Source organism: Phacochoerus africanus, chromosome 6, assembly GCF_016906955.1.
Source record: "Phacochoerus africanus isolate WHEZ1 chromosome 6, ROS_Pafr_v1, whole genome shotgun sequence".
In the NCBI taxonomy this organism is placed as follows: domain Eukaryota; kingdom Metazoa; phylum Chordata; class Mammalia; order Artiodactyla; family Suidae; genus Phacochoerus; species Phacochoerus africanus.
In genome coordinates, this window is record NC_062549.1 from 72,348,463 (window position 1) to 72,360,539 (window position 12,077).

A 12,077-nucleotide genomic window follows, 5' to 3' on the forward strand; every position below is an offset into this window, starting at 1 on the left:
TCCCACCTCTTTAGCTTCAGAGAGTAAACGGAGAGGATGATAAGCAGTCAGTTTATATTAAAGGACAAATAAGTACAGTCGTTTATCTGAGTTTGCTTTCAGAATACTAGGATTTACGTGTCAGGGGACGAAGAACAACTTAAGCAATAATTTCAGGGAAATGTCCATCAGAGGAGAGATCACATGATTTCAAGTGACTCTGTCAGCTTTCTGCCTGCAAGATTTTTTAAATAGAGCTATAATAGGGTCAATAGGTACGCGGCATGCTGATTTTATCTATTGGCCTCTCACTGAATGAGTCAATTCTGTTGGCTTTAAGCATTCCCCAGTTCATTTGATGTCTCAGTTCCATGAACATCCTCATGCTTCATGGAAGCTGTTGGGCTTCCTAGAAGAAGGCTTCAGAATAGTACACATCCTGGCAGTAATTTCCGGAAACCACAGCCTCTGCTAGAAACCCATGCTTTAATAAAGTTGAAATGCGCAAAGCATTACAGCGTGTATCACAGTATTAAACAGGAAAGGAAATAATAGAAGCGATTTGATTGGCAACGTTTCGACTTGGGTTTTGTGTTTTTGTTAGGTTTTTGGGTTTTTTTAATTTTTTAAATTTAGCAAAATACACGTAACTTAAAATTTACCCCTGCACATTCCGTAGGGTCAGGTATATTCATATGTTCATGCATCCAGTCTGCAGAACTGTTTCATTTTGCAAAACTCAAACTCCACACCCATTCACAGCATTCCCCAGGGCCCCTGCCCAGCCCTTGGCTCTCAACTGCACTTTTTGTTTCTACGAATTTGCCTATCTCGGACACCTCATATTAATGGAATCACGCAATATTGGTGAACTTGTACATTTTCACCTTTTTTTTTTTTGATCTTTTATCTTTTTAGGGCTGCACCTGCGGTATATGGTGGTTCCCAGGCTAGGGGTTGAATTGGAGCTACAGCTGCTGGCCTGCACCACAACCACAGCAACATTGGATCTGAGCCGAGTCTGTGACCTACACCACAGCTCACAGCAATGCCAGATCTTTAACCCACTAAGAGAGGCCAGGGATTGAACCCACAACCTCATGGTTCCTAGTTGGATATGTTTCTGCTGTGCCACAATGGGAACTCCCACACAAACCTCTTGTTATCTCAGCAGCAAAGCCTTGAAACTTAAGAGAGATACAACCCAGGACCTTTAAAAATTCCAGGTCCTGTGGTGTAGGTCGCAGATGCCGCTCGGATCTGGCATTGCTGTGGCCGTGGAATAGGCTGGCAGCTATAGCTCCATTGGACCCCTAGTCTGGGAACCTCCATATGCTGCGGGTACGGCCCTAAAAAGACAAAAGACACACACACACACACACACACACACACACACACGCGCACACACACACACACACACACACACACACACACACACCAGCTCCATGAATATCTCATGGGGTATAGTCTTCACATGTAAATGCAATTTTCAGTTGATTCTTTGAGATCTGCATTGGCATTTCGATCTCTTTCTGGGGCCATTTTCCCCAAAGAAATAAAGTTTATCACATCCCAAAAGCTGCTTTAAATTTTGTGGAAAATCATAAGCTAATAACACAACCACACTGAGTTCAGCTGCTGGACAGATGAAGGGTTTGTTCTGCACACCTATGTTCAAATCCAAGATACAACAAAAGAGAAAATCAGGCTTTAAAGCACAGACTTTGGAGCCCAACAGTCCTGAGTTGGGGTCCTGGCTGCACCACTTAGCGTGTGATGTGAGCGTGTTCCTACATCTCTGTGCCTGACTCCTCATCTGAAAGGTGATGATGAAACTGTGCCCCAAGTGTGGGGTTGTTAGTGGGATCAGTGAGCACTCGCAAAGGTCTGCCATACAGATCAATGGCACTGATGCGGTTTATTATTACGTAATAATCATATGTAATAATAACAGTAATGGAGACGGTCTTAGGTCATGGTTAAAAACGTGGACTCTGGGTCCAGCTGGGCTGGAATTCCTGCTTTACCACTTAGCCTGTGACAGCTCTGTGCCTGGGTCCCTTTTCTGCAAAAGACAACCCTAATAGCCCCTCCCTCACCAGGTGTTGTGGGCATCAGGTGAGTAGTCCCTGACCCATGCTGAGCACCACAGAGCTGTGGCTGCACGCACTTCTAAATCCTCACGATCACAAGCAAATAGTTAAACTGCCAGGGGCAATCCACGAATGTCACACATCTACTCACAGTTTCTCCCCCTACAGAGAATGTGTGTTCACAGACTAGAAAAGATTCATGTGTCTCACAGGCTGGAGGCACTTTCTCACCCAACCCTGACCATGTGGCAAGCCTAGTGACCCAATCCATAGTTCCCCATTTATTACCCATCACTGAGGTAAGACACACCTGTTCTCAAGTGGCACATGCTCAGCCCTCACTGTTGTGCCGGTGGGAAGTCCAGATGTCTCTGGTTGCTCATTGAAAAGCCAGACTTTACTCAGCTGCTGCCTGAACAGCACGGAACCCAGTACTGAGACTCCTGCCAAGGCATCCCCAGACACAGTGTAGGGAATGGCTGGAGAAGCTGGGGCTTCAAAATGCCTTAGGATGGCTTATACAGGAATCTATTTGTTCAAAGTGACATTTATCATTAAACTCATTGGGGGTATTCAATTAAAGACTAAAATCAGCCACTAACATCTTACTCAAGAGACAAAAAGATTACTTAGGACAAACTAATGTAGGGTGGTTTTCTAAAATATGGAGGGGAGTCCCTTGAAGATGCTTTCCCTGTACCTCTCATTTTAGTCTCAGTGTAGGATTATGTTATAACATTAATTAAATACAATTAAACTCAGTTTTCAATGGAGCAGTTTCTTATAGGAATCCTCAATAGGGAATTAGAATGTCTCTGTCTTTAAAAAACAAAACAAAACATCCTTTTAATCCTCTGTGAGAGCAAATGATGTTCTACGTTCCTGAGCACATTGTCCCTAAGAAACAGTGATTCTGTAGATGACGAAGAAATTTGCATAGTCCGGGATGCTTAAGACTGTGTTCCAAAATTTTTGTTCCTGAAACCACTCTGTCCTTCCTAAAAACCACTGTCTCTCAGAGACCCCCTCCCCTTTTCATTTAAATCTTCTTCTTTAGCAACACATAAAGGATGAGCTGAACGTTGAAAAACACATTACATTTCAATGGGAAATGTTTAGATGATTAGAATATAGTCCTAGAAATGCACTTTGAGTTTAGAAATACAAGCTTTTTCCTTCTTTGCGGGGGGAGTGGATTTGTTTACCATGGCTGCTATAACAAATTACCACAAACTTAGCAGTCTAAAATAACTCCGAAGTATTGTCTTTATGCTTCTAGAGGTCAGAAGTGGGTCTCATTGGGCTAAAATCAGCGTGTCCTCAGGGCTGCCTGCCTTCTGGAGGTGATGGCCTCTAGAGGTTGCCCACATGCCTTAGCTTGTGGTCCCCTTCCATCTTCAGAGCCAGCAGTGGCCAGTCAGGTCTTTCTCATTTTGTGCCACTCTGGCACTGATTCTTCTGCTACCCTTGTCTACATTCAGATCCTGTGGTTACACCAGGGGCACCCAGTTCATCCACAATAATCTCCTTAATTAAAGGTCAGCTGATTAGGGAGTTCCCATTGTGGCTGAGCATGTTAAGGACCTGACATTTTTTCCCAGAGGATGCAGGTTTGATCCCTGACCTCACTCAGTGGGTTAAGGATCCAGTGTTGCTGCAAGCTGCAGAGTAGGTGGAAGATGTGGCTCAGAACCAGTGTTGCCATGGCTGTGGTGTAGGCCTGCAGCTGCAGCTCTGACTCAACTCCTAGCCTGGGAACTTGCATATGCCATGGGTGTGCCTGTTAAAAACAAACAAAAACACCCAGCTGATTAGTAATCCCAAAGTCATCTGCAGCCTTAATTTCCTCTTGCCACATAACATAACATATTCACGGTTCCTGAGCTTAGGATGGGGACCCCTTTGGGAGGGGGGCATTCTGCCTGCCTCAGGGGGAAGTAATTTCAGCACGTGCCATGTCCATTAGACATTCTCAGCCAAGTCGTCCAGTGCCGAGTGGGGACTTCTGGTCCTTGCTCTGCTAGTCACTATCTATTGTCTGCCTGTGTCGTACAGTGAGGTGGATGATAGAGACTGTAGATGGTCAGAATGAGATAAGTTAAAGCTTTCCTGTGCTTTGTTTCTAACTGTGGTTTAATCATGTATTGTTCCAGGAAGAAAAAATGAAAATGCCTGCAAAGGAGCTCCTAAAACCTGTTCTTTACTAGACAAATTCCCTGAAACAACAGGATGCCGAAGAGGACAGGTACTAAGAGTGTTTCCCGCGCTGGGAAGAACACTGGCCATTATTAGCATGTGGGAAAACGGAACTTAACGGAGACACGGCATGGTTATTCGCTTTGCCCCGCCAAATGCCTCTGTTTTCACTCGTTTTTTAATGAAACATAATTTCATGCCCTTGATGTCAGAATGGAGGGTGGAAAATGTTCAGTGTATTTATAGCCTTGTGGCAAATGGGAGTCCTTATTTTTAGATCCCTCACAAAGAAATAAGACGAGAATATGAATTCTGAGTTCTACAAAGGCTCTAATCTAAATTGACAGTAATTTCGTCCTGTCACGTTAAATTAGCAGTTCTCCCACACCTTGATAAATGGATGAACGGGGTGGTATATTTTCTGTGCAGATCAAGTATTCCGTCATGCACCCAGGAACCCACGTGTGGCCGCACACGGGACCCACGAACTGCAGGCTCCGGATGCACCTGGGCCTGGTGATCCCCAAGGAGGGCTGCAAAATCCGATGTGCCAACGAGACCAAGTATGTGTCCCCATCCCCAACCCCGTCATTTTCTCTCTTAGTCACCACCTCTGAGGATGGATGTCTGTCACAACGGAGCTCTGTTTGGCTGGATTATTTCTCTTCCTCTGTAGCTGAAGTAGCCTGGGTGGGTGTATTAATCCAGCTTCTCTCGTCCATCTCGGTGCCCTCTGCTCTCATGGAGACGATCCCCAGTTTCAGGGCTGCACTCTCGTCTGGGTGTTGAGCCTTCTTGCTTTTCTCTCTAGATGGACAAACTTGCATTCAGAGTCAGCTCACCTGTGCTGGGCCCTGCTCATATTACACATATTAGTGCTTATGGCTTTACAACCTGAATTATCCATCAGTACAAAGAATCCCCTTCCTGGAGTGATGTTTATGTCTTGCTCTCGAGGAGACAGCACAGTGCCGTGGACATGACTGCCTTTTTCAAATCCCAGCGCTGCCAGCTAATCCCGTGTCACCTTGGTCAGTTTCTTAAGCCCCTGGAGCCTCAGCCTCCTTGCCTAGAAAATTGGTGATGATGCTCTCGGCTTTGCACGACTGTTGCACGGATTCAATGAAATGATGCGTACGAGGCACTTAGCCCAGGTACTGGCCAGAATAGCAACAAGGGGGGTATTAGGGCAGCTTCTTCTAATGTCTTTTCCTAACCTAATCTTATTATTTTCATCACCTGGAACTCTCCATCTTTTTCACCCATCCAATATAAATATATTACCAAGATCCAATTTTATTCCCTGAAAGGGAAACTTTCTTTTGACTTTTGGGAGTATGCAGAGTGTATATTCGCAGTGACCTTGTTCTTTATCTTCCATTGCTCCTTATTAATCGGTGCATATTAGTCTAATCCCCATGGTCGAGCTGTAAGTACCTGGAGGGCAGAAACCAGTTGTCTTCTTGCCTGTCTCTCATGGCCCTTGGCTGATGGAGGGGGGTTCAGGACTGCAGAGCCCTTTGTTTGGTTATTGGCAGACACCAGCCTGCTCCTTGGGGTGGGGGATTTGAGGGGGCCCTTCCCCACCGGAGGTGTCCATCAGGGAGACGATAGAGCTTGAAAGTCATGGGAGAGGCACAGACAGGGAAGCTGCAGGTGGGTCAGTGGGCAGATAGCTCATGGCTGCTGAGACTCGGGAACGGCTTTTCAAGACAGGCAGGCTGTGTATCTGAAACTAATACAACATTGTGAGTTCACTGTACTCCAAGTAAATAAATAAACAAGGACAGGAAAGATCTGGACCTTTAAAGCTGGAAGAAAGGGGAGTTCCTGCTGTGGCTCAGCTGGTTAAGGACCCGATGTTGTCTTGTGAGGATGCAGGTTCCATCCCTGGCCCTGTTGAGTGTGTTAACCCTCTGGCAGAGGTCCCTGTTGGGATCCCATATCATGGCTGTGGCTTAGGCTGCAGCTGCAGCTCTGATTCGACTCCCGGCCCGGGAACTGCCATATGCCAGAGGTGCAACTGTAAAAAAGAAAAAAGAAAACAAGAAAAAAAAAAAAGCCAGTAGACAGGTGCATCTACCAAGGCACAGACGCAAGCATTATAGGCCACATATGAGGAACATTGAGTGATTTCAGCAACCAAGAGCATAGGATACTGTTAAAAGGTAAACCGACACACGTTAACATTTTCAAGAGTGGCTCAGCGGAAACAAATCTGAATAGCATCCATGAGGACGCAGGTTCCATCCCTGGCCTCACACAGTGGGTAAAGGTCCAGTGTTGCCGTGAGCTATGGTGCAGGTCGCAGACATGGCTCAGATCTGGCGTTGCTGTGGCTGTGGCGTAGGTTGGTGGCTACAGCTCCGATTCGACCCCTAGCCTGGGAACCTCCATGTGCCGCAGGCGTGGCCCTTAAAAGACCAAAAAAAATTTTTTTTCAAGAATTTATTTCAACAAATACAATTCAAGTCAGGCAGCACCAAACCAAAGGTGGTTAGCAACACTGACAGGAGCTAAGGGCCAGATCTTTATAGTGAAGGCACTGCAGCAAAACAAGGAAATCATTTGACTGGTTCCTGTATCTGGCAAAGCCTGGCTGACTGTTTGTCACAGGTTGTTCTGAAATTTCACTCTCTCAGATTTGAGTGCATTGGCTCTGGTTGAGGTTCTGGTTTTACCAAGGCGGCTACCCAGGCATTAGAGCTCTTCCATCCAATGGCTTCTTTGTTTAATTACCTTAACATACAGAATGAGGGTGGAAAGTTAGAGCTTGGGTTAACAACTAAATCATGGAAGGCTTTGAATACAAACCAATGAGATCAGACCTGTGTTAGGAGGGTCTTCCGGAAGCCGTGGGTGAGTCCTGTGGGAGGCGGGCGGGGTGGGAAGAACAGCTAACAGACTGTCACGAGGGCCCATCCCAGGGGAGCTGGTGCTGGGATCCTGAAAAGAAAGGGAGAGTGGGGAGCAGATGCTGGAGATGCGATGGAGGCTGACTCTAATGTCTAGAGTGTGTGGGGCGGGGGAGGCGATTTTGCCGAGGAGAGACTGTTTCGCGTGGTCTCGTCCCTGAGGGGCCGGGAAGCATCACTACCCCTCCTCCCCTCATCACTGCTGTCAGCATCCTTCTCCGTGTCCCTCCTTTTGGGTCTGTTTTGTGTTGTGTTACATTCTCATCCTTAATAAGCCTTCACTCGGGTTGCTGGGTCAGGCTAAGGACATCGTTAAAGAAAGAGTGGTTTTCATGAGAGAAATATGTCAATTAAATTAAAGCATTGTGCCATGCTTATAGTGAAAATAGCTCGATTATCTGACTAGGAGAGTCGGTTTATAAACTGAGGACAGAAGGACTGTAATATGAAATCTGGAAGTTTAATGCTGTTATCGTGGAAATACTATTAGCATGGAAACAGAAGCACACATACCAAGCATCACTCATGCGGGAAGCAATCTTTCGGAGCGTCTCAGCTTTTGAAAGAATAGCAGTTGGTGTGAAGGAGTTCTCAGGTATTAGCAATCGCACTGCTATTCCTGCTAGCGTGCATGCGGGTTGTTTAAAGATTCCAGAAATTGAAAGAACATTGTAAATCAACTGTGCTTTAATGAAAAAAAAAATTTGTTTAAAGATTCTGTCATTGCAAAACATAGCACAGCTTTTTTTTAATCTGAGGATGAGCTTGCTGGTGTGCAGCCCTTTATCCCTATAAATCAAATGATCGTTTAAAATTAATAAATGCTTTCCGACGACAAAACCGACACATGCTCGCTCTTGCTACATAATTTGTGAAACACAGAGAAGCAGGATAAAGAGAGTAAACATCATTTCTGATCTCAGGACCCAGAGCTATTGCCCAGGTGCTGCTCAGCGCTTGTACGTGTGTCTTCACAATAAGGACACACAAGTGATGATAGACGTTGTGCTTGCCGTGTGCCAAGCGTAGTTCTAGAGCTCTGCCTATATTCATGCCTCAACCCTCACAAACTATCCTGTGTAACTGGGATTATTAAAATCTATTTTTCCAGAGTTCCCATTGTGGCTTAGTGGTAATGATCCTGGCTAGTATCCATGAAGACGTGTGTTCGTTCTGTGGCCTGGCTCAATGGGTTGGGGATCCAGCATTGCCGTGAACTCTGGTGTAGATCACAGAGGTGGCTCGGATCCCACATTGCTGTGGTGTAGGCTGGCAGCTATAGCCCCAGTTCAACCCCTAGCCTGGGATCTTCCATATACCACATGTTCTGCCAAAAAAAAAAAAAAAACCTCTATTTTTCAGTGGAGGAGGCCAGTGTGTAAACATACTAAGTAATGTCTCCAAGGTCACTCAGCTTCTTAAGAGTTAGTTGATATTTGCATTAGTGCCCTAGGCCTGTTGTAACAAAGTACCACAACCTAGATGAATTAAAACAACAGAAATTGGAGTTCCTATTGCAGCTCAGCAGGGAAGAACCCAACATAGTGTCTATGAGGATGCGGGTTTGATCCCTGGCCTCGCCTAGTGGATTAAGGTTCCGGCATTGCCGTGAGCTGTGGTGTGGGTCGCAGATGTGGCTCTGAACCCGAGTTGCTGTGGCTGTGGTATAGGCTGCCAGCTGTGGCTCCAATTCAGCCTCTAGCCTGGGAACTTCCATATGCTACAGGTGTGTCCATAAAAAGAAAAAAAAAAAAAGACAACCAAATACCCCAGAAATTTATTCTCTCACAGTTTAGAGGCCAGAAATCTGAATTCAAGGTGCCTCAGGGTTGGCTCCTCCTGGAGGCACTGAGGGAGAAGCGGTTCCCCACCCCACTCCTGGCGTGGTGGCTGCGGGCTCTACCTGCTGTGTCCTTGTAGGCACATCCTCCATCTCTGCGTCTGTGGTCACATCACCTCCTCCCCGCACCTTCTCTTCTTTGTAAAGGCACTTCCTGGATTCAGAGCCCAGCCCAACCCAGAATGATCTTGTCTCAAGATCTTGAACTTAATTACAACTGCAGAGGCCCTTTCTCCTTGTAAGGTTACATTCACATCTTCCAGGTGGACCACCATTCATCCCCTATAATGTTGGAACCAAGGTTCTGTCCCAGACAATCTGGCTTAAATGTCTGTGCTTGTTGCCTCGATGCCATGGACTCACTATATAGAGATTTGGGGGCTTTTTGAGTTTTGTCGTTGTTTCCAAAATTTGGATTGTGCTCTACTTCTAAGGTGAGCCCTTCGAAGGCTGCTTTTTGTTTCCAGACCACAAGGTAACAAGTTAGAGAAAGCAGCGGGGTAGCTCCATCTCTGGGGGTTTGTCTGCATCACCCCCGACAAGCTATGCTTTGTGGTGTGTAAGATGAGCTCATTAGAGGTCTTGAGCCAGAGCAGAATGAACTTGAGTCAATAGATAAAGATGCCACCGCTGGCAAGTAGGAATAAATGTGTTCCCACTATTATGTCATTATCATTAATTATAATAATTTATAATAGTAGTTCCCGTGGTGGCTCAGTGGTAACGAACCCAACTAGTATCCATGAGGACTTGGATTTGATCCCTGGACTTGCTCAGTGGATTAAGAATCCAGCGTTGCCATGAACTGTGGTGTAGGTCGCAGACATAGCTTGGATCCTGTGTTACTGAGGATGTGGTGTAGGCCAGTAGCTGTAACTCCAACTCGACCTATAGCCTGGAAACTTCCATATGCCACATGTGAGCAAGAAGGAAGGAGGGAAGGAAATGGAAAGGCAAATATAACTAGTAGGAAACACTTACCCTTAGGATTTTACGGCCCTCATGGAATCCAGCCGCTTGGATTACCTCCCAGATTTCTTGTGTAAAAAATTGTTTATTCAGTGGTTTACATTAGCCCATATTTGACCTAAACTATCTGAAAAACCACCAACCGGTAGTAACTTAGTTTCACCTTTATAGGTACTGGTGCTCCATGAATGAACCAGTTCCCACACTCAAAGTTTCTCCAAATTTACAAGGAATTGAAATAAATAAATAGAATGCTAAGATTTTTCTCACATCAAGCATTCCTAAATCACTAGCTTTCTTATACCTATCATAATCTAGTGAAAAATGTCATTTTGTGGGAACTAAGAATGTTCTACTTAGTTGTTTTAATTACTTCCAGTATTTTAAGTAGGTTCTCCATTCTTGGCCGCTCAAAAAAACCATTGAGAATGACTTGACATTGTCACACAGATTCTCTTAGAGATTTCAGATCACATCCGCTGGGAAGTTTTCACTTTTCTCAAACAAAGGCAAGCGCCGAGGGAGTGATGCCAGTGTGAGTTGGGCTAATGTGATACCACTTCCCGACGTGGTCACCGCCATTGTTTATCTTTGCCCTTCGTGCCTCTGTGTTTTCCTTTCTCCTCTGTCATTTCTTATTCTCTACCATTCATCGAACATCTACTTATGCCAACCCTCTGCTCCCCGTGACCTCAACAATCAGATAGATACAAAGGCTCAAACCTGTTAAGCGGCTCACCCCAGGTCACACAGCGGTAAACAGCTGAGCCAAGACATTGAAATCTGCTTCCCATTTTCTCTTCTACCACCTGCTCTCCTTGCCGTTCCCTTTTTTCCCTTGTTGTGTTCAGATGCACTTGGCAAAACGTACCGTCTTTCCTCTTTGTAAATGTGTATAGTGTCGTGGCATGAGGTGCATTCAGACCGTGCTCCCATCGCCAGCGTCCACCCACAGAATTCTCTCTTAGCATGGGAACTCTTGTACCCCTGAGCCCCATCATCCTAGCGTCTGTGTGAACTTGACCACTCTCAGTGTCTCATAGAAGGGGAATCACACAATCTTTGTCCTTGTGCGAGTGGCTTGTTTCACTTAGATGATGGCCTAAGGTGTATCCATGTTGCAGAAGTTTCTTCTCCTCCAAGGCAGAGCAACCTTCCAGTGTGCGTGGGAACCACGTTTGCTATCCATTCATCTGTCAGTGGATGCTGGCGTTGCCTCCACCTTCTGGCTAAGAGGTGAAAAGCTGCCTTCATGCAGGTGAACTGCCTTTGTCTTTTGAGGGCCTCCTCCCTCATCTTCTGCCCATATTGTGGGCTTATCAGTGGGACCCCCAGACATTACTTCATCACTCCAATAACACTATGATCAAGGAGGAAATGACCATCAAATTGTATAAGCTGTGGGTCATTTCACTTCTCTTTTCCTGTCATTTTTTTTCCCTTAACTTTGCCTTTCTTTTCAAGTTTGGTTTGGCACAGCAAGGAATACTTACTCTGTCCTTTGCTCCTGAGTCTATATATTTCTGTCCTTTGTTACATTTGGATGAGACTCCAGTAGAACACTGAACCTTCAGAGGAACTGGATCAAAGAGCCAAGCAACTCTTTTACTGAGTGCAAGACAGGAGGCTGGGGGTATGTGAGAGAGCACACGAGGTGTGTGGGGGAGGGAGGGAACGGGGACCAGAAGTAAGAGGATTGGTTCCCAACTCCAAGGAACTTTGAACTTGCATCTGTTTGTTACTCTACTAGTTATTATAAATAATTTGCACATTTTATTGTCAGTCATTAATATGTCTGGGATGAAACTGTCTCCCAGCTCACTGCCCAGGACATTTGGCAATGACTGGGGACATTTTTGATCGTCACAACAGGTAGCAGAGCGCTACTAGCAGAGGGATCCAGAGATGCTGCTAGACACCTCACAAAACACTGGACGGCCCCCACAACAGAGAATTATCTGGCAAAAACGTCAGTTGAAAAATGCTGCAATATGTAATATTACTTAATTTAATACTGATTAATCACCCAGTAATGAACATAAAAAGACAAATCATTTCCCTAGGAACACTTCCTTATGATCATGC

The 12,077-nt window shown here is 45.5% G+C and overlaps 1 protein-coding gene across 1 annotated transcript in view; it reads left to right on the top strand.

Annotated features, from left to right (window-relative positions):
- The window catches only part of ASPH (aspartate beta-hydroxylase), a 176,723-nt gene that overhangs the window by 161,522 nt on the left and 3,124 nt on the right, over nt 1-12,077 (top strand). Inside the window, exons 24-25 of the mRNA XM_047783864.1 lie at nt 4,226-4,317; nt 4,698-4,831. Of these exons, the coding sequence (XP_047639820.1) occupies nt 4,226-4,317; nt 4,698-4,831 (226 nt within the window). The remainder of the gene's footprint in view (nt 1-4,225; nt 4,318-4,697; nt 4,832-12,077) is intronic.